General features: G+C 34.9%; 1 protein-coding gene across 6 annotated transcripts in view; it reads right to left on the reverse strand.

Moving 5' to 3' along the window:
• ERBB4 (erb-b2 receptor tyrosine kinase 4) overlaps positions 1-27,188 on the reverse strand; it is a 1,102,331-nt gene that overhangs the window by 215,323 nt on the left and 859,820 nt on the right. For all 6 annotated transcript variants that reach the window (XM_023644065.2, XM_023644064.2, XM_001488767.6 and 3 more), the window contains 3 exons: positions 11,114-11,246; positions 6,893-7,015; positions 3,389-3,487 (listed from right to left, as the gene is read on the reverse strand). In XM_023644065.2, the coding sequence (XP_023499833.1) occupies positions 3,389-3,487; positions 6,893-7,015; positions 11,114-11,246 (355 nt within the window). The remainder of the gene's footprint in view (positions 1-3,388; positions 3,488-6,892; positions 7,016-11,113; positions 11,247-27,188) is intronic.

Here is a 27,188-nt window from a genome sequence, read left to right on the forward strand (position 1 = left end):
ACTTTTAACTTAATAAACCCTGGAATATTTGCTATTTTAACTCAATCCTTAGGTCTAAATTACAAACTTTCCTTCTATAAACCTTTTTTATTGTGGTTCCATGTTATTTAAGTACTTATAGTGATCTACACATATAATAGATGAGCTAAAAATGTAGTAATGAAATGTAGGTATATGTCTACATTAAAATTACATCAGCCTATTTAAAATGCTGAATACACTTTGAGTTAATTTTTTGTGTGGTGTAAGATAATAGTCTACTTTCATTTTTTTGCATGTGGCTGTCCATTTTTCCCAACACCATTTATTGAAGAGAATTTCCTTCTTCCATTGTATGTTCTTGGCTCCTTTGTTGACAATTAGCTGACCATAGACATGTGGTTTTATTTCTGGGCTCACAATTCAGTTTCATTGATCTGTGTGTCTGGTTTTCTGCCAATATCATGCTGTTTGGGTTATTACACCTTTGTAGTATACTTTGAAAGATGTTTGACATCGCTAATTATTAGGGAAATGAAAATCAAAACCACAATGAAACATCACCTCATACCCATCAGAATGGCTATAATTAACAAGACAGTAAATAACAAGTGTTGGTGAGGAAGTGGAGAAAAGGGAACCCTGGTACACTGTTGGTGGGAATGTTGGTGCTGGCACTATGGAAAGCAGTGTGGAAACTCCTAAAAAATTAAAAGTAGAAATACCATATGATCCACTTATTCCACTTCTAGATATTTGTCCAAAGAACACGAAAACACTAATTTGAAAAGATATATGCACCCCTATGTTCATTGCAGCATTATTTACAATAACCAAGAGTTGAAAACAACATAAGTGCCTGTCAATGTATAAATGGATAAAGAAGATATGCCATACATATATAGAGAGAGAGACACACACACACAATGGAGTTCTACTCAGCCTTAAAAAAGATGAAATCTTGCCATTTGCAACAATGTGGATGGACCTTGAGAGTATTATACTCAGCAAAATAAGTGAGATGGAGAAAGACAAATACTATATAATTATACTCATGTAGAAGATAGAACAACAACAACAAACAAACATGTAGATACAGGGAACAGATTGGTGGTTACCAGAGGGGAAGGGCATTTGGGGGAAGGCAAAAGAGGTAAAAGGGCACATTTGTGTGGTAACAGATGGCAACCAGACTTTGGGTGGTGAGCACAATACGGTCTATACAGAAGTCGAAATATAATGATTTACAGCTGAAATTTATACAATGTTATAAACCAATGTGACCTTAATAAATCAATCAATAAATAAAATACTGAATTTACCATTAATATTGCCAGTACAACGGTATTTTAATAATGGTGATGCTATCCTTGTAATGTTTTGAAAGAAGTCACAAAAATAGCAGGAAGTGTTTCTGCTTGATATTTATTGAAACTCTGCAGATACCAGTCCATCAATCTGTTAATCTTCTGGCGTCTATCCACAAGGTAGAGAGGCAAAGTCAAAACATTTTCCTTAACTTTTTTTTAACTTTAAAAAGAATGGGCTCCTTGGAGTCTGTTGGTCACCAAATCCGTCAACCGTCTAGGAAAATGACTTCTTTCATGGCTCAATCAAAGCCTCATCTAAAATTCAGAAGAAATCTAAGACTTCAAGCTGCCATCCCCACTCTCGTTTCCATGGGAATAGACTTCAGACCAGGAAAAAAAAATGGATGGGGTTAGGAGTTTTCAGATAATCATTCAAAACCATGATGGGGTGTTTAGAGCTTCTTTCTTAGGTGATTGTTTTGTAGCCTCTTAACCCCTTTTTGCTAGTCTGTTTCCATGGAAATGTGACAAAATGGCTGTGAAACCTCCAGCAGAGATTATTGGCATTCTTGTGAATTTCAGCTTTGGCTGCAGTCTAGGCTGGGCAGTCTTTTGTCTCTCAATTTTACATATTAACCTACACTGTTTCCACTCATTGTCATTTTTCTTTCTAATTTTTACTTTCTTTGAAAATTCCTTTCGCAAATTTATACCTATGATCAAGATCAAACGGATAGTGACATCACTGAAGAAGGCTTCAGTTTTAAATTTTAATGTATGAACCAGGACATACAACTGCAGAGTGTCAGAACGTTTAGCAGCTTGCAGAAGGAAACATTTAGTTACTGGACTCAATGTCTGTTAGATAGGTTTTGGTAGATAATGCAACAAAGGTGGTATTTAGAATAGTTAGCACCTGGTAAGGCATGCACCAACTGATCAGAGGAGCTGGTTTGTACTAGCTAATTAGCAGCCCTATTATATAATAACCAATAAGTTGCTAAACTAAAAGTATCCCTATATAAAATGGATAGCATTATATCCAAATAGATTATGCAAGGTCACAAACTGAGCTCTTATAAAACTTACAAAAGAGCTTGCAATAAAAACTGGGTAGAAATACTCAGCAATCCACCTTTTAAAAAATCAAAGTGCATATGCTGGCATCATCTTTCACATGAAGGTCATTTGAAAATCAAAATCACTCTTATTACTGAAGACATTATGCTACAAGATTGAGAAAGAATATCTATGGGTCTTTGATAGAACCCCTGGCAAGATATCTTGTGTTGAATGTGAAAAAAATAACAGCATGCTACATACATAGTTTTATTCTGTCCTACCCTCTGAATTTTGCTGCACAGTTCAATCTACAATTTTTGCTAGGGGGAATCTTGAAGTTCTGATTGACCTCATAAAGTACTTTTATTCTTCAGAACTCTCTTACTATTCTATAGTTGGAGACTTTTACCTATAAGTAAGTATAGGACTTATAAGTCCTATAAAGACTTGTCCTTTGAATTGAATTGGAAGAAGTAAATTTTCAATGGGTAATTATCTGGCTTAGGTAGGTTCCCAATTTAAATTTACGACTAACTTACTTACCATAGAAACTAATCTTGATTGATGTTTTCAACTAGATGGATTGCCACAATAATAAAATAAAGCAGTCCAATTAATTTTCCGAATCACCATGGCTCCTTGCAAGCGCAGTTTGCTGTAACAGTAAACAGCCCCAGAGGGCGGCTTTGTCCCGCAGGCGGAAACCTACCTTCAGGTGTTTGTGGAAATGAAGTTTTACTGGAACAGAGTAGCATCCATTCCTGTGTTTTGTTTGTTTGTTTAATTGCCTGTGGCTGCTTACCTACTAAAAGGACGGAGTTCAGTAGTTGCCACAGAGACCACACTGCAGGAAAAGTGTGGCTGTTTATTCTCTTGTCTTTTAAGCAAAAGTTTGCTGACCCTTGCTCAAGCTTTTAACTATAAGATTATACTATTTCCAGAGAAGAAATTTTGTAAGTAGTAGAGGTTTTTTTGAACTCTGCAAACAGTCTGTTAGTACTGACCAAAAATGTGATTACCAGAGTGTCTGTACTTACATCCATAAACTCCACATTGGCTTTGGGACCAGTTGTTTCATTAAGAATCTTAATAGCTACAGGAATCTTCACTGTTTCTCCTTCAGGGACCCAAATACCCTATGCGGAGAAAAAATTCCCATTAAATCTATATTAAGACATATACAACATATATACCAGAAACAAAATTTGAGTCAACCACTCAGTCTATTCATTTCTTAAAAAATAATTTAGAAGTTCTATATTTTTTATTCAATCAACAAACATCTATCAAGCGTCTATCATATGTTACAAGTTACTCGGCAATTTTGCTGTCTGCTTTCACTATGAGAGGATGAATCATATATGTATTCTGCTTTCAAGGTGTTCATACTGTTATAAAATTCAATTTGTGTGCATGACAAAGGCTTTGAATAGTGAAAAAAACATTGAAATAAGATGTAATAATAACATTTGATTTGGATGATATCATCAACTTCTCAAGACTTTCAGAAGGGTGTCCCAATGTTTGAACTTCAGTCATCTCATTGGTCATTTAGGACACTGGGCTCAGTAATGGCGGAGGCTCTTTTCAGCTTTAGTATTAGCTAAATATTCTGCAACTAAAAATATATAAGCAAATAAAAAGACATATGCTCACATTCCTGAAGTTCATATTGATTTGAGAACTCATTTTTCTAAGGTAATTATTTAAGAATTACTTTTCAAAGGCAAGTTCTAGGGAGTATTGAGCATGTGCTAATTTATCTGTGTTATTAAATACTGTGTGTGTGTCTCAAGGATTTTATTATCTCTGAACTAATATAAACTATTTATATTGGTCATTGCTACTTCTCTCTTCCTATATAAATATAATTATAATGTCTGAACAGATCTCTGTATTGGGAAAGTATGAAGTGGGCAGACTTGGATTAAAGTACAATAGTAAGCTAAATAACAGCATTTCTGGGTAAGCAGTTCAACCATTTGAATAGGACAATGATTTTGATAAGACATCAGGGATGCATAGACTATATAAGAATGCTTTTTTAAAGCATATTGTCTCAAATAAACACAGAAGCAAATATGAGGTTATATACCAAAAAATAAAACCTTAAATTTTAATTTATTAGCCCTGACATCAAAAAAGTCTTCTCAGGCTAGTTTTAACATTAAAATGAAAGGAAGAAAAAAAAATAGTCTGCTGTTCCTGAACAGAACATCTCCATTTCTTGTCTTTCTTAATATCAGCTGGTTGTAGTCATAAAGAAAAGATAAAGTTTTTCACTTTGTTCTTCTATGTGAAAACATGTATTTGTGCTACCCAAAATCATAATAACATGAGACATAAACACACGAATTATTAAAAAATCAAAATAATAAAGAAAAAAAGACTTTAACCTTTAGAAAGTAAATTTAAGGGTTCCTGTTAGAGTGACTAGCGAAATTTATGTGTCAAATGCAAAATAATAAGCCAAGTTCCCTGTGCCATAAAATTTTTTAAAAATTTATTAATGCAGAAATGGGGAAAAAACATAGATGCGTAAGCTGCATTTTCTCACTGAAGCATCCAGGGTGGTGAACAGGCTCACCATCGTTCAACAAAATAACCACCGAGGGGTTACCTTATAAAGATGAGCATCAATATTAAAATATTCCTAATGTATACTTTTGAAATAAGAAATTACATTCAGTGCGAATTAATTTGAAACGCTTTTAAAATAAGTATAGTCATTATTTTCTAGGCCCAACCAGACAAAAATTCAACTGTGCTGATACTCAGGACATTGTTTCAAATCTTTTATGTTTAAACACAGCATATCTCCCACCAGGAGAAAAAATTAACCAAATAATTGGCTAAGCAAATTTGCATTTCTATGGTCAAGAATAACTTTTTATAGTTTAAGACAGTGTGTCCTTGTAAGAACTGATACATTAGTTAAATTTTAGGGTCAACCATACACACTGCAAGCATAAAATTCAAGCATACTTATGGGACTTTTAATAAACTTTCAGTACAAGTAATTTCAATAAAGGTATAACACTCATAACAACAGGCAAATAATTGTCCTTAATAAAAATATGAATAAAGCTTTATTATTAAATGTTTAAATGAGTAATATTTTTCTCCGCTGAGGTCACTAGAGTGTATTTCAGTCCTGAGTTATGTGGTTTCCATGATTTTAAATAAAATTCAATTTCCAGACCATATTATCTGTAAAAACATAAAGGTAATTATATGCTACCAGCAATCCAAGATTGAGTTATCTTTACAATGGAAGTCTAGCATAATATAAATAAAGATAGGATAAGTTGTATTTCTTTGAACATACAAAGAATTTGAAGATTAGGAGTCACTAAGTCAGCCTAGAATAGTTTCTATTCAAATTAGGTGCTCAGTTAACAATTTTAAATTTAAATAATAAAATATGCATACTAAGAGATAAAGAAACTTCTGCCTTTTGACCTTCCAATAAATCAGTTTTATTTTAAAGAGATTAGATTGTTTTTGGAACACTCAGGAGAGAAAATTAAGGTTTATATTCTAGCTGTTAATATTTTGTGTTAAATAAATCTTTGCTTTAAACAGGAAAAAAAAATGAATATTTTAAAATGCAAAATTCCTAAGATCCAACCTATTTTAACAGATTTGTTTGTAAAAATGTAGGCTTGCATAGAGCTTTGGGAAATATATAAAACTTCCAAAGTAAATTTTGGGAATTATAGTAATGGACATTACAAGAAGGATTTAGCACTAAGCCAGCAGAGTTTCTTATTCTTGTTATTTACCATCAGAAATAAATTTCACCACAATTAACCTTGAGCCTGGCCTCTGAATTGGTTTTGTAACTAAGCTGAATAAGTAAACATGCAAATGCCATCATTTCAGCTTTCCCTTTCCAGAAACATCTCTCTTATAGACAACTCTTGATGTCACCTTCTCCTTCGATCTGACTTGAATTTCACAAAGTTACTTTTTTAGTTTGCATATAGTGGTGAGGACATTAAAACCAGAAATTATCTGTTAAACCATATATGTTACCAGGTAGGCAACAAGTGGGTTGGGAATTATCCTACACTAACACTGCATCCGCACATTTGAGATCTGCTAATAGGGTCCTGACGGGGAGACTTTTGGAAAAAGGAGCAGAAGAAAAGAACCACAACGGATTATGGCTCACTGCTCAGGCATCTCCGGGATTTCATAGAACACTGTATAAAGGGAAAGAGAAACTGGTTGCAACTGGGCAATTTGGATTAGGACAAAATTTGCTGAAGGGCAGATGATATTGAAGGGGGCTCAGAAGATCATTGAGAAAAAGAACCAGTTTTTCCTTCCTGCTTTTTCATGACTGCCTTCATCCCAGCTCATTCAAAAATATTAAAGAATTCATTTGTGCAGCAACTTCTCAATAGTGTAAAGTTTCTCTTCTCTGAATATTCAGAGGAAGTGAGGTTGGCGGGAGCAATAACTCTAGCTGTAGTCCAAAACAAGTCTGAAACAAAACTTAGAACAACTGATGGCATATGTTATTTTTTACTTACTTTATAAACAGTTCCAAAAGCACCCGAGCCAAGTACTTTCACTCTTTTGAGCTCAGTTTCTTTCAAAATGCGAAGTTGAGCTTGATTGGGGGCTGTGCCACTGGGAGTTAAGGGTTCTACCAGCTGCAAATCAAAAAGAATACAAGGTTATATGACTCAGTCCGGCAATGAGCAGCCCTCCTCTTCTCCTGTTCTTTGCTTGAGAGAAACAAGTAACAATTGTGCACCTACCTTGAGGCAAACTAGGCTGGGAGATGATGTTTTTTGTTTTCTACTTGGATAGAAGTTTAGAGACTAATTAGGAGCTCTGAATTCTACCTTTTCAAACCCCTTTCTTTTTGGCATCTTCAGTTAAGACTTAGATTTTAGTTATTTCAGCATACTCTATCCAAGTTTTCTTTCTCGTTTTAGGAGATTTGATACATTAAAAAAAAAAAAAATTGCTGCTTTCTTAGCACTTAAAATCTACCTGGGAAGCCAGGAGAAACATGTCAGAAAAGCGAAAAATAGTTTATCACAGTGCCAGTACCCCAGGACATTGCTCCCAATGCTTCAGTGTATGTATAAGTTACCTCAGGATTTGGTTAAAATGAAGATTCTGGTTCAGTACTGCTGGAGTGGGGCTGAAATTTGCATTTTTACAGAACTGCTGGCGATGCCCATGTATGCTGATGGACCCTGAACACATTTGAAGGTAGCAAGTTCCTAGAGTACCTTCCATATCAAAAATTCTACAATTCCATGACTTGATTCTAGATCATAAGTGAATGCTATGGGATGCAAAGGAATAAAATAACCCACGGGAGAGAGGTTCCCCAGTTTTGTCTTCTCAAAGGAGGTACACTGTAAGACTGGTCTTGAGATGATAAAAATGGATTGACATGGTGGAAGGCACTGCCACCATGAAGAACAGCTTGGACAGTGTCAGGGAGAAGAAAGAGGATGCAAAGGGGAACACAACAGCGAGAGGGATGCGACTGGAGGATGAGATGAGGGTGGGAAACATCAGATGGTGCGGTGGGCTGAGTTTGGCCAAAACAGGTAAAATTAGGTTAATAATTTAAGATGTCATAGTTTAGAGATGATTCAGCCAGAGAGGGTCAACAAGCCAGGGAAAGACATGTAAACGTATGCCAATCCCTTGCTCATGCAAGAAAAAAGAAAATGTAGACATGAAAGAAATTCTGGGTACCAAAGTCTATGTCTTACGCTACGATTTTAGGTTTTTATCTGTGCTTGAGGAGAAAGGTGAGTGAGCAAAATAGGAGTTTCTCTTTTTAGAGTTAAAGGAACTAAACTTTAAACACGGACAAATAGCTTGTTCTTTCTCAGCATAAGGAAATAATTAAGGGCAAATCCTACTCAAATTGTCTTGAAAACCACCAAATATTTCATGTGGCTGTTTACAAGGCTGAGTGCACTGTGGCCCTCCAGCTTCCTTATTATCATCCTGCTTCTGTGCACATCACAGTCTACCTAATTAGCTGAACAGTCTGGAATACAGGTAAGTGTAGCGACACGTAGTAAGAATTTGGGGAAGAAGATGCTAAAAATTATCCATAAAGTTAGGCAATTTCCTAAGAGTTTGACAAGTAATAGGCTTCTACTTCATTTTCAAATTTATATTGTAAAAATGTATACAACTGCATTCAAGTCACATAAAAGAAATCTCAGAAAGAATCACACAATTCTTTGTTAAATCTGAAAAAGAATCTCCTGCAGAGATTGCCCTTCATTTGAATCCAACACTGCCGTGAAGGATTTGTTCAGTAGACTTTGGTACACATGCTATGTATATAATAGGGAACTTCTATGAACTATTTTTTAAAATTGCATACAAAAGTCATATAAAAGTTATATGGAAGGTTAAGGAGTGGATTTCAGCACTTCAGCTAGATAGACTTAAAATATATACTATACACATGCTCTGGCATATACCAGGCCATAACTTCATATTTTGAAAACTTTACAATTCTATCTGAGATGTTTAGTCCCCTGCAATTTCCTTAAGCATCATTTAAATATTTTTACAAACATATTTTTCTAGGAATTTGAGTATTACACCATTAAGAGAAGCATAGTTTCATTTTGTGAGCCAGTCTGGTGGAAAGAGCATCGGGTTTAAATTTGTGGGTACACCAGTGCTGTCACTCACAGGCTTAAAAAGTAATTTACCCCTCCTGGACTCTCATCTTACACCTGTGCAATAGGTATAGCAGTAATTACCGTAGAAGATTGTTAAAGGATGAAATAACAGAACATAGGTGGAAAACTTTGGAACACCGCCTGCCGTACTGTAGGCATTGACTCTGTCCCCTTCAAGGGATAGGATCACGTCTCATTAATACATTTTTTAATCACAACAGCTAGCAAATCATCAAACTTACAGTTCATCTCAATAAGTATATGTCTAAAAACTACAGTTTCTAATTTTATTCATGTAACAGAAGAAAGACAATTTGGAGCAAAATGATTTTGGGGAAAGCATATCAACATTCCAACAATATATCATGCTTTAACAAATTTGTCACATCTGAGGCAGATTTCTAGCTTCCGTACTTAAGGATGTGAGTTGATCCTCTTAAGAGTTCTTCCTCTATTTAGATGGTAGAAAATCATAGTTATTTATTTTAACTGAGAGAAAGATGGGAATTCTACAATTATCTAACTTAGTGCTAAGCAATAACTTTTTATAAAAAGTAGAATCTGCCTATAAAGCCAATCAGTATGTGTTTATTTAGTAATGAAATGCCAAATTCATGGACGTTCTTAGAAAGTACCATGTTAAAAAAATGAAACAAAACGACTATTTTCATAGCTATGAGCCTTTCCTGCTTATAGTTGAGACAGAATTTCTCTCCTATCTATTCAATGACCTAAATGTCCACTGCTGTTCCAAGCCTTTGATTCTTTTCCCAACTCTGGTTCACTGCACTTTTCAGAACTCTCCCACCAACTGCCCCAACTGGCCATGAGGGAGAGTTCTATCTGTGTCCAGTATGCTAGCTAAACTGATCATAGGTACAGCACATGCACTGCGTCCACACTTATTCACATGTGCAAGATTGAAAGTGATCAAGTTGATCTCCTGTAAAGATTTAGCTAAATAGGAATTAATAGTATGTTTTCACATGAATATAATCAACTACCTATTTTATGCTTGAAGATGCCTGTTGATGAGACAGCCCATTGTAATGTCAGAGAAGTCCAATTCGTAGGAAGTATTTTCCTGTCTGTAACTGTAAAGTAGTTTCCTAAAACTTGCATGTGACTCCTCTATCTAGTTTTGACTTCCAGAGGAAAAGAGCTAAAATTTAAATCATTATCCGTGTGCAAAATTTATGAATGAATATTTCCATTCTTGACAGTGTTAAGAGGAAAGGTCAGACTGTCATACTGTCAATGAGAAAGAAAACAAACCCAGGGAAGGCTTAGTCTCCAACAGCATTGCTCTGAATTGTTCAGACAGGCACAAATGTGTGTAGCAGGAGACAGAAGCAAGATGCCAATTGAGAAGGATCTGGTAATGCATAGTCTTTTGTAATTGTTTTTCCCCTGTAACCTGTACAAGTGAAAACTATCAGCTTGCATGCTAGAGAACTCAGTGTGGCAATAAAAAAGAAATTATAATAATTTATGGGTAATTTCCATATTCACAATAACTAACATGCATAATATTAAATGCATTTCATAAACTATGTGGTAAAGTCTGTGTGATTACAATACTAGGCTTTATCCCATAAGCTCAGTGTTTCACTGCTGGTATAATGAGATCATTGGCTATCAATTTAATGGCCCTAATTAAAGCATAAATAGCTTGCCTATCTGGCTTTATTTTGAACAGAAAAATTCCATCTCTTTCTAACATTTTTCTGGTTCTGCTCCTGAGATATCCTCTACCCAGATATTTTCTAGTTCTGTGGCTACTGAGGTATCCTAGAGCTCACCAATGTGATCCATCCCCCAAAAGAAACAGACCTGTCTTTCCCCAGTACAATCATTTCTTTGACTCCTGTCATCTACTCTCTTTAAGCCATGAAACTGCCTTGACTACTTTTACTATATACTCTGATTTTTCATCAACTTTGTATAACATACTATGAAATACAAACCCTCAGCAGGAAATTGAACAGAACTTTCACCTGGATGAAAAAACTGAGTATCATCTAAACCTTCTAAACCTAATGAAAACCCCTAAACACACGAAAAGATAAACCTCACCTCTGTTTCCAGGAACCTTCTCAAGGCTCTTTTCTTTTTGATGCTCTTCCTTCTAACATAAACTGCGAATGTTAGAGCCATGATGACCATGATGAAGAGCCCGCCGATAACTCCCGCTGCAATTAGAGGAGTCCTGCCAAGCAGAAGGGCAAAAACAGGCGTGAAGGGAGAAAAGGCCCGGACATTGTCCACACGCCACAATCTAGTCAGTGAGAAGTAATGCAAAGAAAAATGCACTCGCACTGGAACAAAACTTTTCTCATGGTAAAAACTGTAGTTGTTTTTTGTTTTGTTTTTTAATAATAAACCATGCACATACAAGTAATCTTCAGAGATGAGCAGTCACAACATGCCATTTGATGAAAATATGTAAAACTTGGTAACACAGTGAAAAATGTGTCAAAATGTTGATATAGAAGAATTTTAAATTTACGTTTATCTATAAATAAATGGAAATACATTTTAATTATATTGTGGTGGTATATAACATTATTTTCAGCATTTTCTCTAAAGCAAGCTTTCTCAACAGTGGCACTATTGACATTTGGGGCAAGCTTTCTCAACAGTGGCACTATTGACATTTTGGGCTTGATGTGGGGAACTGTCCTATGCATTTTAGGATGTTTGGCGGCAACCTTGGCCTCCATCGACTAGATGCCAGTAACACTCCTGTCCTCCAGTCATGACAAGGTCTCTAGACATTGCCAGGTGTTTGCCAAAATCATCACCAGGTGAGAACCGCTGCTCTCAAGTGAAAATGAGTGGTCTGAAGACATACAAACCCCACACCTCCAGAGTACGAGGGTACCAATAAGAGAGATGCATTGACAAGCATGCTGTTTCAGACTTTGGCAAGGGCAACTTTGATGGGATAAAGGGCAGGAGAAAGACTAAGAATTAGGTCAGACAGGTTTTCAGTTATGATAACAGGAATAAATATTATTATCAAAACTTCGTCTAAGCATCATATACTCATAAAAAAGGTCTACACCTTATGTACATTATGTATCACATAAAAAGGTGTAAATCATACCAAAAAGGGATTAGGAAGAGATTGACTGGAGATTTTTATTCTTAAAATGTTTCTGTAATATATTGCTAATTAAGATATAATTTTGAAGCTGAGCACATTGTTTTCCAAGATAAATCTTTTCTTTGCTTGAAAAGTAACATTTACAGTCTTAACTCCTCATTTTAGAGTCGAGTAGTATCTATGAGCTTTCTTGTCAGAGCCCTAAAATATATTAATTTCATGTGCCATGGCAAATAGCCTAGAGGAAAACACATAGGTGTTACCTAATACATATTTGACCATGAAGTCGTAATAGGTATCAAAACTAAAAAAGAAATCCCTGAATGTCTACGCTTTCCACAGTAAGCATTTTATATCTTATATTTCTATTTTCAGAAGTATCTACTCTATACAACAGCTACATTCTTTAGGAAAAAAACCTACTTGCTCTTGCAAAATGAACTTTTGCTCAAAGACAGATCAGAAATAATGATGGCAGATGATCCTAAATAAATTTTCAAAGTTTTAAAGAGGTTTTGAAAAAATTTGTGTAACTTCTATAAATGAAGCTATGTCTTTTAAACATTATGACTGTTATATTGTCGTATAAAACTGCAGAAAAACCTTATAAAGTAGTTCACCTAAAGGTTGTTTCCTGACAGCTAAAAGCACCATAGCATACTGAAATGTTGCTATAATTCAGCCAGATTTTCCTAAATGGAATCTTCTAGAGTCCAAAAATCTATGCTGAGAAAATTAAACTATAATATGAACACACACTCATCATTGTGATGTGTTTTGGTGTGTGTAAGATCATATTTTTGAGCATACCAGTAAATTTGTATTTCAGAAAATATTTTAAGTTTTTAACCCAATGTATAATTTCAGCTCAAGTGCCTAACATTTCCCTGAAAAGCCACTACTATAAAAAGGGCTGTATTTTTGTTTCCTCACCTCAATTTTTTATTGCAAAGATCTATGTATGACTGAGGATAGTTTCCAACACTTTGTGGATTGTAGATTTGAACCAAACTCTAACCTATCTTTGCCTACCTATTTTGAAAAAGAATAACTGGTGTATATTTATGAAAATAATGTCAATGTTGCCATAAATTAAAAGAAAATGCTATATTTTGTGGGGTTTTTGTTTATTTTTTATTTTGAGGAGGATTACTTCCAATATAACAAAACAAAACCCTGTCTCCATTCTCTTCATCTAATTCAAGTGGATATCAATTTTCATGTCATTACTTCTTAGTTTGGTCATGACAATGAAAAGAAAACATTCAAAAACTAAATAGACAGTAACTTCTATGTTGTATTTACTTTCGATAGTTCCCACAGCAGTTCTTTAGATGATCTTGACTTCTTTACCTTGTTTCTTCTCTTACCACTCTGCAGGAATGGTAGTGGTACAAACAACCTGAAGAAGTAAAGAACTAGAGTTTCTACACCTAAAAATCACACATAAATGTTTTGTTGGGCATTTTAAGAGGACAGTTTCTTCATATTCCAGCAGAATTTACTCTTAAAAGCAAACATTAACTACGATGAAGAAACAAGTCAAATCAAGAAGGTGCAACATTCTATAAGACAACTTGAAATTTCTCTTTAATTAGCGCCTATCGTGAAAAAAGATACTGGCTTTGATTAAGAAGACTTAGTCATAACAACCAGATGTTAAATGCAATCCTGGATTGGATCCTAGTTTGGACAAACCAGCAGTACAAATATTTTTGAGATAACTTGAGAAGTTTGAACATGAATTAGGTAGTAGATGAGATGAAAATTTATTGCCATGGAAAGACATGGATTAGAAATTGAAATGATTGGGTTATGAAACAGTAGGATTTCAATCAGGGAAAAATTCATACACATACACAGACACACACACATGTATGTGTGTAAAGAGATCTGGAGTAATATACAACAAGACACTAAACAGCAGTTGTTTCTGGCTAGTATGACTATGAGGGTCTTATTTTTGTATTCTACTAATGGCCATTTTCTGCAATATATTTATTTTTGTTTTGAAATAAAAGTTTAGTAAATTCATGAAAAAATAGATCATTGACTAAAAGTTTAGGTTTATAATAATGGCCTTGTTTTTTTTTTTTTTTTTGAGTGTTTAGTTTACATTTTTTCAGTTAAGATTTCATTTTTCTATTCCTTGTCCACTTTTACAATCTGAATACTTCTGCATATATTTTGTATTCATTATGTTTAATGTGTCTGAGATATTTAATTACCACTATGTTTCTTACAGTTAGCATTATGTTTCATAAAACCAAGCTAATCTGAACATTAATACTACTTCCACAGTCCCACTCCTCCCAATTTTGATAATTCCTAGATATTTGTAGGAGTAGGATAGGTGCCCATTTTTTCCTGGGTCTTAATGCTTCATTCTTTATGAGGACCCTTTGGATGAAGAGGATGTAGCTACTTAAGTTGCTTCTTCAAATTACTATATATCCTGCCTAGGTCTAATGCTGGCTATTGCCAACTCAGCTACATTTCTAAAAGAGAGTGTTGCTCTTATATGTGAGTCAGAGGAGCCTCCAAGAGGCTGAGGGATGACACAAATAATGAGATCATAAGGATTAAACACCAAGGAACCTAGAATGCTCTGTAATCCCTCATCTGTAACAGGAGTATTGCTTGTTTGCTGTCTTTTGTCTGTTCATTAAAAACAGTTGGGACCCCCTAAAGTATAAAAGATAGGACACTTCAAGTGCCAAGTCCACGCTTAGACTAAAAGGATGCAATTAATTGATAGTTTACCTTATTCTGTAATTTGAAAATAGTATAATGAAGCTGATATCCTCCCACTACCCACAGAAGCTAATATAATAAGGATCCTGAATCACAAATGAACTTGGCTAATTTATTTAAAAGCTCATAATTTCGTTTTCACAATTTCATTTAGAGGTTCATAGACAACAGTGTATTATATTCTATTGCCTTGAATGTAATGACTTGTCTAAAACAATTATATATAAAAGCGTAATGTCTCTCAAAACTACATTACTCATATAATAAGATACATTCTTATTAATCATTACTATATTTGAACCATGCTGTTCCTCACTGGGGAATATAAAATGTGAGAGAATACATGGAACCTGATTTTATAAACATCCAAATATTTTCCTTCATTGATCTACTTCCTTCCAGAGATCAGGTCACAAACAAGATGTAGTAAAGTCAATGTAATTGACGATTAGAACTCAAAGGTTCTAAAACTATTCTACCTTTTTCCACTTAATGTCAAGGGCAGGCATGCTACTAAAAATGTACAGTAGTGCTTCTTTAAAACTGTAAACTTGGTAAAACTGGTATTTGCCTAACACAGTCATTGCAAAGAATGCTAAATCTATGAGATTCTTTTATAGGTGTTTCACCAAATAAAATGATTTTAGATTTATAATATAGGTATATTTTTCTTCATTTCCTGAATACGGAATAATTTTCACTTACAGGAAACAACCTGAATCCTATAACACACAGATGGTATAATTTGCAACTATCAGTATTGACTTGAAATCAGAGAGCTCCACTTCTAGAAACTTCTAAGTTAAGCAATTTGAAGATGAGACTTCAGGATTTGTTGGATCAGATTAGAGCTGTTTCACTGTTTATCTTTGGGCACTAAAGGTTAAACTGAATTTTTTAAAATTTACACAGGAGGTAAAAACAAACAAAAACAACAGACTAGTCAGTAATTTTAACAGGGTAATTTTGTAAAACAAACTTTAGGGAAGACGGTAAAATAGTGCCTCTAAGATTATTAGTTTGTGTTTTCTTTTCAAATCTGCATGATCGTTTCCTTATAGGGGCATACTGTGCCGGAAAGATACCATGGAGTCAGACCACTCTGAGTTTTAATTTATGTGCCTCCCTCTAAATGGTTGTAAGTACAGTGTCTCTATCAAATAACTCAGCATAACTATACATAAATACATTCTTCACCTAAGGTAATAAAAAATAAACACAACAGGGGACCACCTAGTCTTTCTTAAATTTCTGAGGTCTGCTGACTTTGCCTCTAGAGCCTGCCTAGTTACTCGCATTAAATCAGACCCTTGGAGCATTGGTGCCTCACATTCCTCACTTTGGCCAGGACAGTCTCAGTTTGTGCCAGTGGAAGCATCCATAGCACCCCCTTCACTCTCAAGAGCACTCTTACGTGAGCAATAAATCAAATGTTTGTCCTACCTTTAGCCCAATTTAGAGAACGTAGGATACCTCGAGCTAACAAGTCTTTACAATAACGGCTAACAAGTCTTTATAAATGGCGCACACACACATGTGTGTGTATACGGGAGTGTCTTAGTATTAGCAAGTTTTACTTGCTGGGAAGGTAAAGTAATTACTGCCTGTGATAAACATATATGTAACCTAAATGGATATTTCATAAATTAGAGTCAGATGTGATGATTCTCTGTAATCTGATATTTTCTTCTAAAAACATAACTAGGTAACATTGGCTATCATTCTGTACCCTGCCATCCTTCTGAAAATCTTTTAGTGTCCATCAGACAAAAGCATGTGTCTCTCATGAACCGGAGGTTAAATGTTTCTTCAGCAATGGACTCCATGTTTCCTAATTTGCTCTTGCTATACGAAAAATGTAGTTGATCAAAACTACATGATGACTTTTTACTGAAAGAAAATTCTTAGAATCAGTTGTTAACTGACATAAGGAATACAGCTTTGGAAATAACATTTTCAATATTTTATTAATTATGTAAGTAGTTTAGACATAGCAAAAGTTCTGTTCAAATAAGAGGAACACAAGACTTGACCGTCATCAAGTACTCATAGGTTTTTAGCACAGATTGTGTCACTAACAATTCACCTCATTTTCAATGAGAAATAATCTGATAGAAATGAAACTGTCGAAAACTTTCTAACTTGATATAGAAAACATTCCCTTTCACAGAGGTAAATACAGATTTACTTGGGCCCTTAAATTCAAATAATTTAAATAGATTGACTATAGACTTTCCATTCTAACAATATTTGTATATTTTCAACTAAAAATTTCTTTCTGCATACATTGTATATTTTCACAATAACTGCAATATAGATGTTATAACTGCCATATTAAATACAAAGAAACAGACTCAGAAAAGTTAAGAACCCTAAATAAGGTCAAACAATTGGACTTTATAAGTGACATTATTCTTCATTTTACTTTCTCAGCGAGAAGACAGTTAAGAGGATTTTATTTTTTACTTAAAAAACTGAATCTCTTTTAAGGAAGCCAAAGACGAGCAATATCTATCATTCTAGCGACGTGCCCACCGCGCCGCTGCTCTGTGCAGCCTTCCCCAAAGCGGCTCTGATTTGAAACAGGAGACCTTGACACACTAGGAGACGTTGAAATTCCCCGGAAGACATTTTAAGGGTTACTGCCTGGGGCAAAGAGATTCACATTAACAGGGGTTTTTTTTTTCTCCTCAAGTAGTGCTTATTCTGCCCCAGAATTCCACCTGCTCTGTAAATTTGACACATCGTTTCTTTCTGAGCAAATGAAAGCGATTTGGGTCAGACTCTGAGGTAGAGATCAGTAGACAGTTTTTACTTGACGAGACCTAGGGTATTACAGTATATCTCCATCCTTTGATTAGGATTCAAGATTCCTCTATTACATCTTAGATGCGACCAGAAGTGTAAGTGCTGTAGCGAATGAATCACAACCTACGTTCCCTCTTCCTAAGCATATTTGAACGTTTCTGGACTTGTCCGTATGTGTTACGATAAACCTTTTTTTCCCAATATTTTTCAATATGTGAATGCTACACACTATTCAATAACAATGTAACAAAGTATTTTGGTAGACATATTACCATTAAACCAACAAATACGTACCATCTAGATTCTTTTATCTCTAGGATTAGCTTCTGAGAAAAATTTCTCATAGTTTCACGATAATTCCTTCCTTCTCTTTATAGGCAATGTTTACACCAATAAACAAATTTTTGTTTGTTTGTTGCAATTTGGGAGAAAGTATACCAATTTTTACATTTAATTTTTCAGGCAAACAATCTCACAGATAGGGACACTGTCCTAAGAATATATATAATCCACCTATGAATTTTACACCTATTAATTTCTTTTTCTCTTTCAGCTTTATTGAGGTGTAATCAAAAAATACCTTTGAATTTCTACCAATAAAGCGTTGAAAGAGAATTAGAACAGAAAGAACTTTGCTTTTAACAGATCTTTTTAAGAGCTCAGTGAATTTTTGGTGCTCAGATATTTTTCATGGTTTATACTCATTACACTATCATTATGTCTATATTAGTAGAGAACTTTTATCACCATTTACATAGACAGAATATATAAATATGTTTAACGCCATGAACAAAACATTGTAAACATTCCATTACAAAAACATTATCCACTAAGTACTACCCTATCCTGTTACCTATTCGCTACATAGACCTGGTAAGCTGAAACAATATAGCAACGGATGGAAAAATTGAGCATTAAAACTCTTACAACTTCAGTTACATTACCCAGCAGAATTGTTCAACATGCTAAGAAATTGTTTAGTCTCATAATAGAGCAGAAAGTACATTGCTTTATGAAGAAAAGCAGTGGAGGGATACATCATGGTAGCAGCATCCTTGTGCCCATACATTACAGTTTTTCTTCACCTCAAAATCTTCATTTTAAGCACTGTAGTTTCAGAAACCTGTGTTACTAACAGAGATTAAATCCGATTGGCAAATTGCTTCTATCTTTATCAAAGCATTAAGCCCTGCATTTGTGTCATGTTTATTGAGCGCGGTTACATAATACAGATTTAAGCAGTACCACCTTTGGAGGATTCACAAATAGATTTTTAAGTAACAGTTTGACTTGTTCCCTTTATGTACAATTCTGTATATAACGCATCTTTGAATTTTTTTTAATATGCTTTTTAACCACCCCAATCCTTGCCTTTCACTAAAAACATTATTTTTATATATAACAGTTATACAGAGGGGACGAGGAAGTATCCTTCTCAACAAATATCACTCCCTTTCATTCAGATGGTATGCTTGATACTGACTTTGCCCTGCTGGTAGCCTTGTTTTCCTTCTGAGGGAACCTCTAAGTGTTCATGGAAGAGTTGGCATCCTTCGAGAATTCTTAAGATTTAAATGAATGGAGATGGGAACAGACTTTGAGAACCAGGCACAGTTGTGGGGAAAATGCCAGGGTTTTGGACATCCATGTAGGGTCACTGAACATTTCTTGCAGGATTAAAGGACAAAGCTGACGTTACCAGGGATTTTATATGTGTTGTGTCAAATGTGTCTTCCGGCATAACTGATTATTTATGCACGATGAATCTGAGGTAGGTTACCTAATTTGCTCAAGGTCATAAGTATTCTAAGTGGTTAGTCAGGGTTTGAATCTTGGCATGTTTTGCTCCGAAGCCTTTTCTATTTCCACTGAAATATGATTATAAGAGTATATTTGGAAGATTATTCTGGTAGCAAGTTGTAGGATAGATAAGCCAGGAATAGAAGTTGTTTTCAAGAAAACTAGTTAGCTGACTATTTTCGTAGCCTTCATCAGTAGCGATGTGGGAAAGGTAGGGGAAGTACAGAGGACAAGAGAGAAAAGTACTACAGCAGCAGGAGTGATACAAAGTGTAAACTCAGTGGGGAAGAGGGAAGAAGGAGAAGTCAAAGATGGCTGGGCTCACACCTGGATGAGTGGAAGGCTGACAGTGCCATTCATAGACACGAGACAATCAGGAGAAAGCCAACACTTGGAAGGGAGAAGTGTTGAGTTCTTTGGGATCGATGGATTTGAGGTGCTGAAGGGTAGTCAGGAATATCGTTACCATTTTAATCTGATTTCAAGTTTCTGTGTCACGTTTCCCCTCTAATTTCAAGACACATCTGTGCTGATTTTATTAACAGCCTTTTATTTTTAATTAAAGAGAGACACAGATAACAGAACGTCATTCCCTTTGGATTTTTCCAATACTTAACTTTTTCCCTGGGAATGCTAAAAATGCAAAGGAGGAAGAACATGTTTCAAGAGCTTGTTTTCTTTTCTTTTTTCCTTCTTCCCACTTTGCTTTTTGTTTTCCTGACAGATTGTTATTTTATGCGGTTTGATTTCTCTCATTAAGGTAAGTTCTGCGTTTTCAATCTGGTTTTATTCTTATCTTTTTATTGACCTTTGAGACTAATCATTTGCAAGCACTGCATACTTCCAAAATATTTAATGCATTTAAAAATCCTGTTCATACTGTTGTACATGGAGCTGCTGTTCACCTCGGGTAACATGTGCTGGGGCCAAATGCATTAGTAAGCCTATGTGGATCTCTATTACTATTGAGCCCTAATGGCATCCCCTTTTTGGAGAATTTAAAGTTTGGCATTAAATATTAAAACCTAAAGAAAGTCTTTAATTGAAAGTCATAGTTAAACATAACTATTCTGAAAGAGGCCAGTTCATTTTTTTTATGATTTGGTAATTTTCATAGGAACAATCTTATGTCCCAGATATAAAATACTAAGTGCTAATAAACAGCCTCAATTTTATTGCCATCTCTGTGACCCAATCCATTCTATTTTGCTCTCATATTTACACGAATATCTCTCCTTAGCACACTGTGTCTCTTTTATACATTCCCAGACTAAACCTGATTTAGCTATTGATAATTATTCTCTCTTGGATTCTTTTTTATTTCCAGGTAAATTATAAGCCATGTGAGTTTAGGGGCCATTATTTCTACTTTTTTATTGCTCTATACCTCCTAATAACTTTCTCTAAGAAGACTCTCAATAATTATTATTAAATGAATCAAAGAGCAAATGGGCTATTTTAGGTGATAATATATTTGAGAAATGCAATTACTCCACTTGATGAGTATTTTTAGTATTTGGAACAATTGTGGAAGTAGCAAAATATGTTCTTTGCATTTGTCTTCTAAATAGTTGTCTGTAACTGCTCACTGTATTTACACTCTCTTGATTCTTGAACTAATTCCCATCACTGTCCCTACCTTGCCAAGAAATCAGCTCTTGTCAAGGTTACCGATGGTTTCTTTATCATCAAATCAAGTAGTCACTTCTTTTTTTTAAATTTAATTAATTTTTTATTGCAGTAACATTGGTTTATAACATTATATAAATTTCAGTTGTATGAGAATGTAAACTGGTTTAGCTACTTTGGAAAACAATATAAAGATTCCTCAAAAATGGTCATTTCTTAGACCTAATCTTAACCCATCATTTAGTAACATTTCATATCAGTGATTACTTTCCCTTCTTTGAAACACTGTCTTCCCTTGAGTTCATCACATCACTTTCTCTAGTTTCTTCTTTATCTAGTCAGTCCTTTATAGCCCTTTTTGTTGCTCCCTTCTCATCTACCTGATTGCTAAATGTAGGGCGGTTCCAGGACTTCATCATTGGATTTCTTCTCTTTTCTTCTTAGATTTAGTCCCTAGATATGTATCATCCATCTCTTTATCTATGTAATCATAAGAAAATTTACATCTTCAGTCCAGACCTCTCAACTGAATTCACGTTTTCAATTGCCTACTTGATGTCTCCACTTAATATCTAATATCTCAGCTTTAGCAATTCCAAAACTAACTTTCATTCCAACACCCTCTCTCCTCCCAAAAAGTATTGCCTATTCCTCCCTGAGTCTCTCCTATTTTGGCAAATAGCAATTTTATCTTTCCATTTTCTTCAACATTCCACATCTGCTTAAAGTAGCAAAAAGCTTAGGAACACATAATCAGATCCTTGCTCATTCCCACTGCTTTCCTCTTTCCTTCTTTTCCTCTTTCCTCTATCTCATTGAGGCCAACATTCTTTTACTTCTAATCTATAACATTTTCTTCTAATGTATCTCATGGCATCTGCTGACTTCTAGTTTAATTTAGTTCGTTTAGGAGTTTTAAAACAAAGTCGCCATTTTTTTTTTTTTTTTTTTTTTGAGGAAGATTAGCCCTGAGCTAACTACTGCCAATCCTCCTCTTTTTGCTGAGGAAGCCTGGCCCTGAGCTAACACCCATGCCCGTCTTCCTCTACGTTATATGTGGGACGCCTGCCACAGCATAGCTTTTGCCAAGCGGTGCCATGTCTGCACCCGGGATCCGAACTTGCGAACCCTGGGCCACTGAGAAGTGGAACCTGCGAACTTAACCGCTGCGCCACCAGGCCAGCCTTGCTAAGGTCGCCATTTTAAGGGTTTTATTTTCACGAGCAATGCATAAATTTCAAATAACTTTAGGGGAGGGAAATAGCCATATGTACATATTCAGAGCTTAACAGTAAAATAATGAAATTTTTATCTTTAAAAGTACAAATATAAGTCATTCATGTGCTGGAATTGTCACAAACATCTTTATATTTCTATGGAGGGTAGTTTACTGTCTCATGAAAAGAAGCCCTAAGGACATAATTGTTACATGAATAAATAACTGAATGAGTAGTCTACTTCTGTAAATATTTACATACTTTTTATCTTAAATCAACCCCTATAAGTACATAAATATTTCAATAATTTCAGTTTCCTATATATTTTTAAATTTAACAAAAACATAATTCTAAACTATTTCCAATGAAAAGAAAATGGGAGGACTTATTTACTTAATGCGTGTCTGAGTTGAAGCGGATACATGTTTAATATTTGCTTAACCTGATTTCAAAGTAATTTGTAAAATAATGTATTCTCCTAAAATTAGTGAAACTGATCCTCAGACCAGTTGCTATTTTTTAAAATTTTTTATTCTGGTCTAAATAGTTTATAACATTGTGAAATTTCAACTGTACATTAATATTTGTCAAACACCATATAAATGTGCCCCTGCACGCTTTTGCCCACCTCCCCCCCCCCAACTCCAACCCCAGTAACCACTAAATTGTTTTCTTTGTGCATAAGTTTGTTTATATTCCACATATGAGTGAAATCATACAGTGTCTTTCTCTGTCTGGCTTATTTCACTTAACATGATGCCCTCAAGATCCATCCATGTGGTTTTGATTGGGACTAGTATGTCTTTTTTTATGGCTGAGTAATATTCCATTGTATATATATATATATATATATATATCTCACATCTTCTTTATCCAATCATCAGTCCTTGGGCACTTGGATTGCTTCCATGTCTTAGCTATTGTGAATAGTGCTGCAATGAACATAGGGGTGCATAGAAATCTTTGTATTGTTGATTTCAAGTTCTTTGGATAAATACCCAGTAGTGGGACAGCTGGGTCATATGGTATTTTTATTTCTAATTTTTTTGAGAAATTTCCGTACTCTTTTCCAAAGTGGCTGTACCAGCTTGCATTCTCACCAATAGTGTATGAGGGTTCCCTTTTCTCCACAACCTCTCCAACATTTATCACGTTTTGTCTTGATGATTATAGCCATTCTAACAGGTGTAAGGTGATATCTAAGAATAGTTTTGATTTGCATCTCCCTGATTATTAGTGTTGTTGAGCATCTTTTCATGTACTTAGTGGCCAGCTGTATGTCTTCTTTGGAAAAATGTCTGTTTATATCCTCTGCCCACTTTTTTTGATTGGGTTGTTTATTTTTTTGTAGTTCAGTTGTGTGAGTTCTTTATACATCATGGAGATTAACCCTTTATCGGATATATGATTTGCAAATACTTTCTCCCAGTTGGTGGATTGTTTTTTCATTTTAATCTTGGTTTCCTTTGCCTTCCAGGAGCTCTTTAGCCTGATGAAGTCCCACTTGTTTATTTTCTCTTTTCCTTCCCTTGTCAGAGTGGACATCATACTTGTACAGATCCTTTTAAGGCTGATATCAAAGAGTGTACTGCCTATATTTTCTTCCAGGAGTTTTATGGTTTCAGGTCTTACCTACAAGTTGTTGATCTATTTGAGTCTATTTTTGTGTATGGAGAAAGACAATGATATACTTTCATTCTTTACCATATGGCTGTCCAGTTTTCACAGCAGCATTTATGGAAGAGGTTTTCCTTTCCCCAGAGTATGTTCTTGGCTCCTCTGTCGAAGATTAGTTGTCTGTGGTTTTATTTCTGGGTTTTCAATTCTGTTCCATTGATCTGTGTGCCTGTTTTTGTATCAGTACTATGCTATTTTGATTACTATAGCTTTGTAATATGTTTTGCAGTCAGGAATCGTGATGCCACCAGCTTTGTTCTTGTTTCTCAGGATTGCTTTGGCTATTCGGGGTCTTCTGTTGCCCCATATGAATTTTAGGATTCTTTGTTCTATTTCTGTGAAGAATGTCATTTGGATTCTGATTGGGATTGCATTGAATCAGTAGATTGCTTTATGTAGTATGGCCATTTTACCTATGTTTATTCTTCCAATTCATGTACATGGAATATCTTTCCATTTCTTTATGTCATCATTGATTTCTTTCAATAATGTCTTATAGTTTTCCTTGTATAGGTCTTTCATCTCCTTGGTTATATTTACTCCTAGGTATTTTACTATTTTTGTTGTGATTGCAAATGGGGTTGTTTTCTTGAGTTCTTGTTCTATTAGTTCATTATTAGAGTATAGAAATGCCACTGATTTTTGTACATTGACTTTGTATCCTGCAACTTTGCTGTAGTTGTTGATTATTTCTAACAGTTTTCCTTTGGATTTTTTAGGGTTTTCTATATATAAAATCAAGTCATCTCCAACGAGCAAGAGTTTCACTTCTTTGGTGCCTATTTAGATACCTTTTATTTCTTTTCCTGACTAATTGCTCTGGCCAAAACCTCTACTATTATGTTTTATAAGAGTGGTGAGAGTGGGCACCCTTGTCTTGTTCCTGTTCTCAGTGGAATGGCTTTCACTTTTTCCCCATTGACTATGATGTTGGCAGTTGGTTCGTCATATATGCCCTTTATTACGTTGAGGTATTTTCCTTGTACACCCATTTTATTGAGAGTTTTTATCGTGAATGGATGTTGGATCTTGTCAAATGCTTTCTCTGCATCTATGGAGATGATCATGTGGCTTTTATTCCTCCTTTTGTTAATATGGTGTATCACATTGATTGATTTGCAGATGTTGAACCATCCCTGTGTCTCTGGTATGAATCCCACTTGATCATGGTGTATGATCTTTTTAATGTAGTGCTGTATTCAGTTTGCCTGTATTTTGTTCAGGATTTTTGCACCAATGTTCATCAGTGATATTGGCCTGTAATTTTCCTTCTTTGTGTTGTCCTTATCTGGCTTTGGTATCAGGGTGATGATGGCCACGTAGAATGTGTTAGGAATATCTGTGTCCTCCTAAAGTTTTTGGAATAGTTTGAGAAGAATAGGTAATAAATTGTCTTTGAATGTTTGGCAGAATTCTCCCAAGAAACCGTCTGGTCCTGGACTTTTATTTTTGGGGAGGTTTTTGATTACTCTTTCAATCTCTTTACTTGAGATGGGTCTACTCAGATTCTCCATTTCTTCTTCATTCAGTCTTGGGAGGTTGTAAGAGTCTAATAATTTATCCCTTACTTCTAGGTTGACCAGTTTATTGTCATATAGTTTTTCATAATATTCTTTTATAATCTTTTGTATTTCTTTGGCATCCATTGTAATTTCTCCTCTTTCGTTTCTAATTTTATCTATTTGAGCCTTCTCTTTTTTTTTTCTTAGTGAGTCTGGCTAAGGGTTCGTCAATTTTGTTTATCCTCTCAAAGAACAAGCTCCTTGTTTCACTGATCCTTTTTACAGTCTTTTGTTTCGTTTTCATTTATTTCTGCTCTAATTTTTATTTCCCTCTTTCTGCTGAGTTCACACTTTGTTTTTTCTTCTTTTTCTAATTCTGTTAGGTGTAGTTTAAGATTTTTTATTTGAGCTTTTTCTTGTTTGTTAAGATGGGCCTGTATCACAATGAATTTCTCTCTTAGGACCACTTTTGCTGCATCCCATAAGAGTCGGTATGGTGCGTTTTTGTTCTCGGTTGTCTCCAAATATTTTTTGATTTCTCTCTTCATTTCTTTGATGGCTCATTTGCTGTTCAGTATCATGTTGTTTAGTCTCCACATTTTTATTCCATTTCCAGTTTTTATCTTGTAGTTGATTTCTAGTTTCAGGCATTATTGTCAGAAAAGACAGTGGATATGATTTCAATCTTCTTAAATTTATTGAGGTTTGCCTTTTTTCCCAATATATGGTCTATCCTTGAGAATGTTCCATGTGGCTTGAGAAGAACGTATATTCTACTGTTTGGGGAGGAGTGTTCTATATCAATCTATTAAGTTTGTCTGATCTAATTTTTGGTTTAAGTCCACTATCTCCTTGTTGACTTTTTGTCTAGATGATCTATCCATTGATGTAAGTGGGGTGTTGAGGTCCCCTACTATTACTGTGTTGTCATTGATATCTCCTTTTAAGTTTGTTAATAGTTGCTTTATGTACTTTGGTGCTCCTGGGTTGGGTGCATATATGTTTATAAATGTTGTGTCTTCTTGGTAGACTGTTCCTTTCATCATTATGTACTGCCCCTCTTTATCTCTCTTTACCTGTCTTTTTTTGATGTCTACTTTGTCTGATCTAAGTATGGCAACATCCGCTTTCTTTTGTTTGCCCTTAGCTTGGAGTATCAACTTCCATCCCTTCTCTCTGAGCCTATGTTTGTCTTTAGAGCTAAGATGTGTTTCCTGTAGGTAGCATATTGTTGGGTCTCCTTCTTTAATCTGTCGTGCTACTCTGTGTCTTTTGATTGGAGAATTCAATCCATTTACATTTAGAGTGACTATTAATATATCACGGCTTAATACTGGCAGCTTATTGCATGTTTCCCAGGTCTTCTGCATTTCCTTTGTTTCTCCTCCTATGTATTTTGGACTACCAATTTGATTAGGTAGTTTTCTCTGTTGGTTTTCTTCATTTTCTCCTTGTTTATCATAAATGTCTCTGTTCTAATTATTAGTTTAGTGGTTACCCTTACATTCGTATAAAAAATCTCATAGTTAGGATAGTCCATTTTCTGATAGCTTCTTATTTCCTTAGACTATACTGATTCCATCCCTTTCCTCTTCCCTTTCTGGGTTATTTTTGTCCTATCTTTTTCCATCTTGTGTTGTGAGTTTTGGGTTAAA

This window comes from Equus caballus, chromosome 6 (assembly GCF_041296265.1).
Source record: "Equus caballus isolate H_3958 breed thoroughbred chromosome 6, TB-T2T, whole genome shotgun sequence".
Lineage (NCBI taxonomy): Eukaryota > Metazoa > Chordata > Mammalia > Perissodactyla > Equidae > Equus > Equus caballus.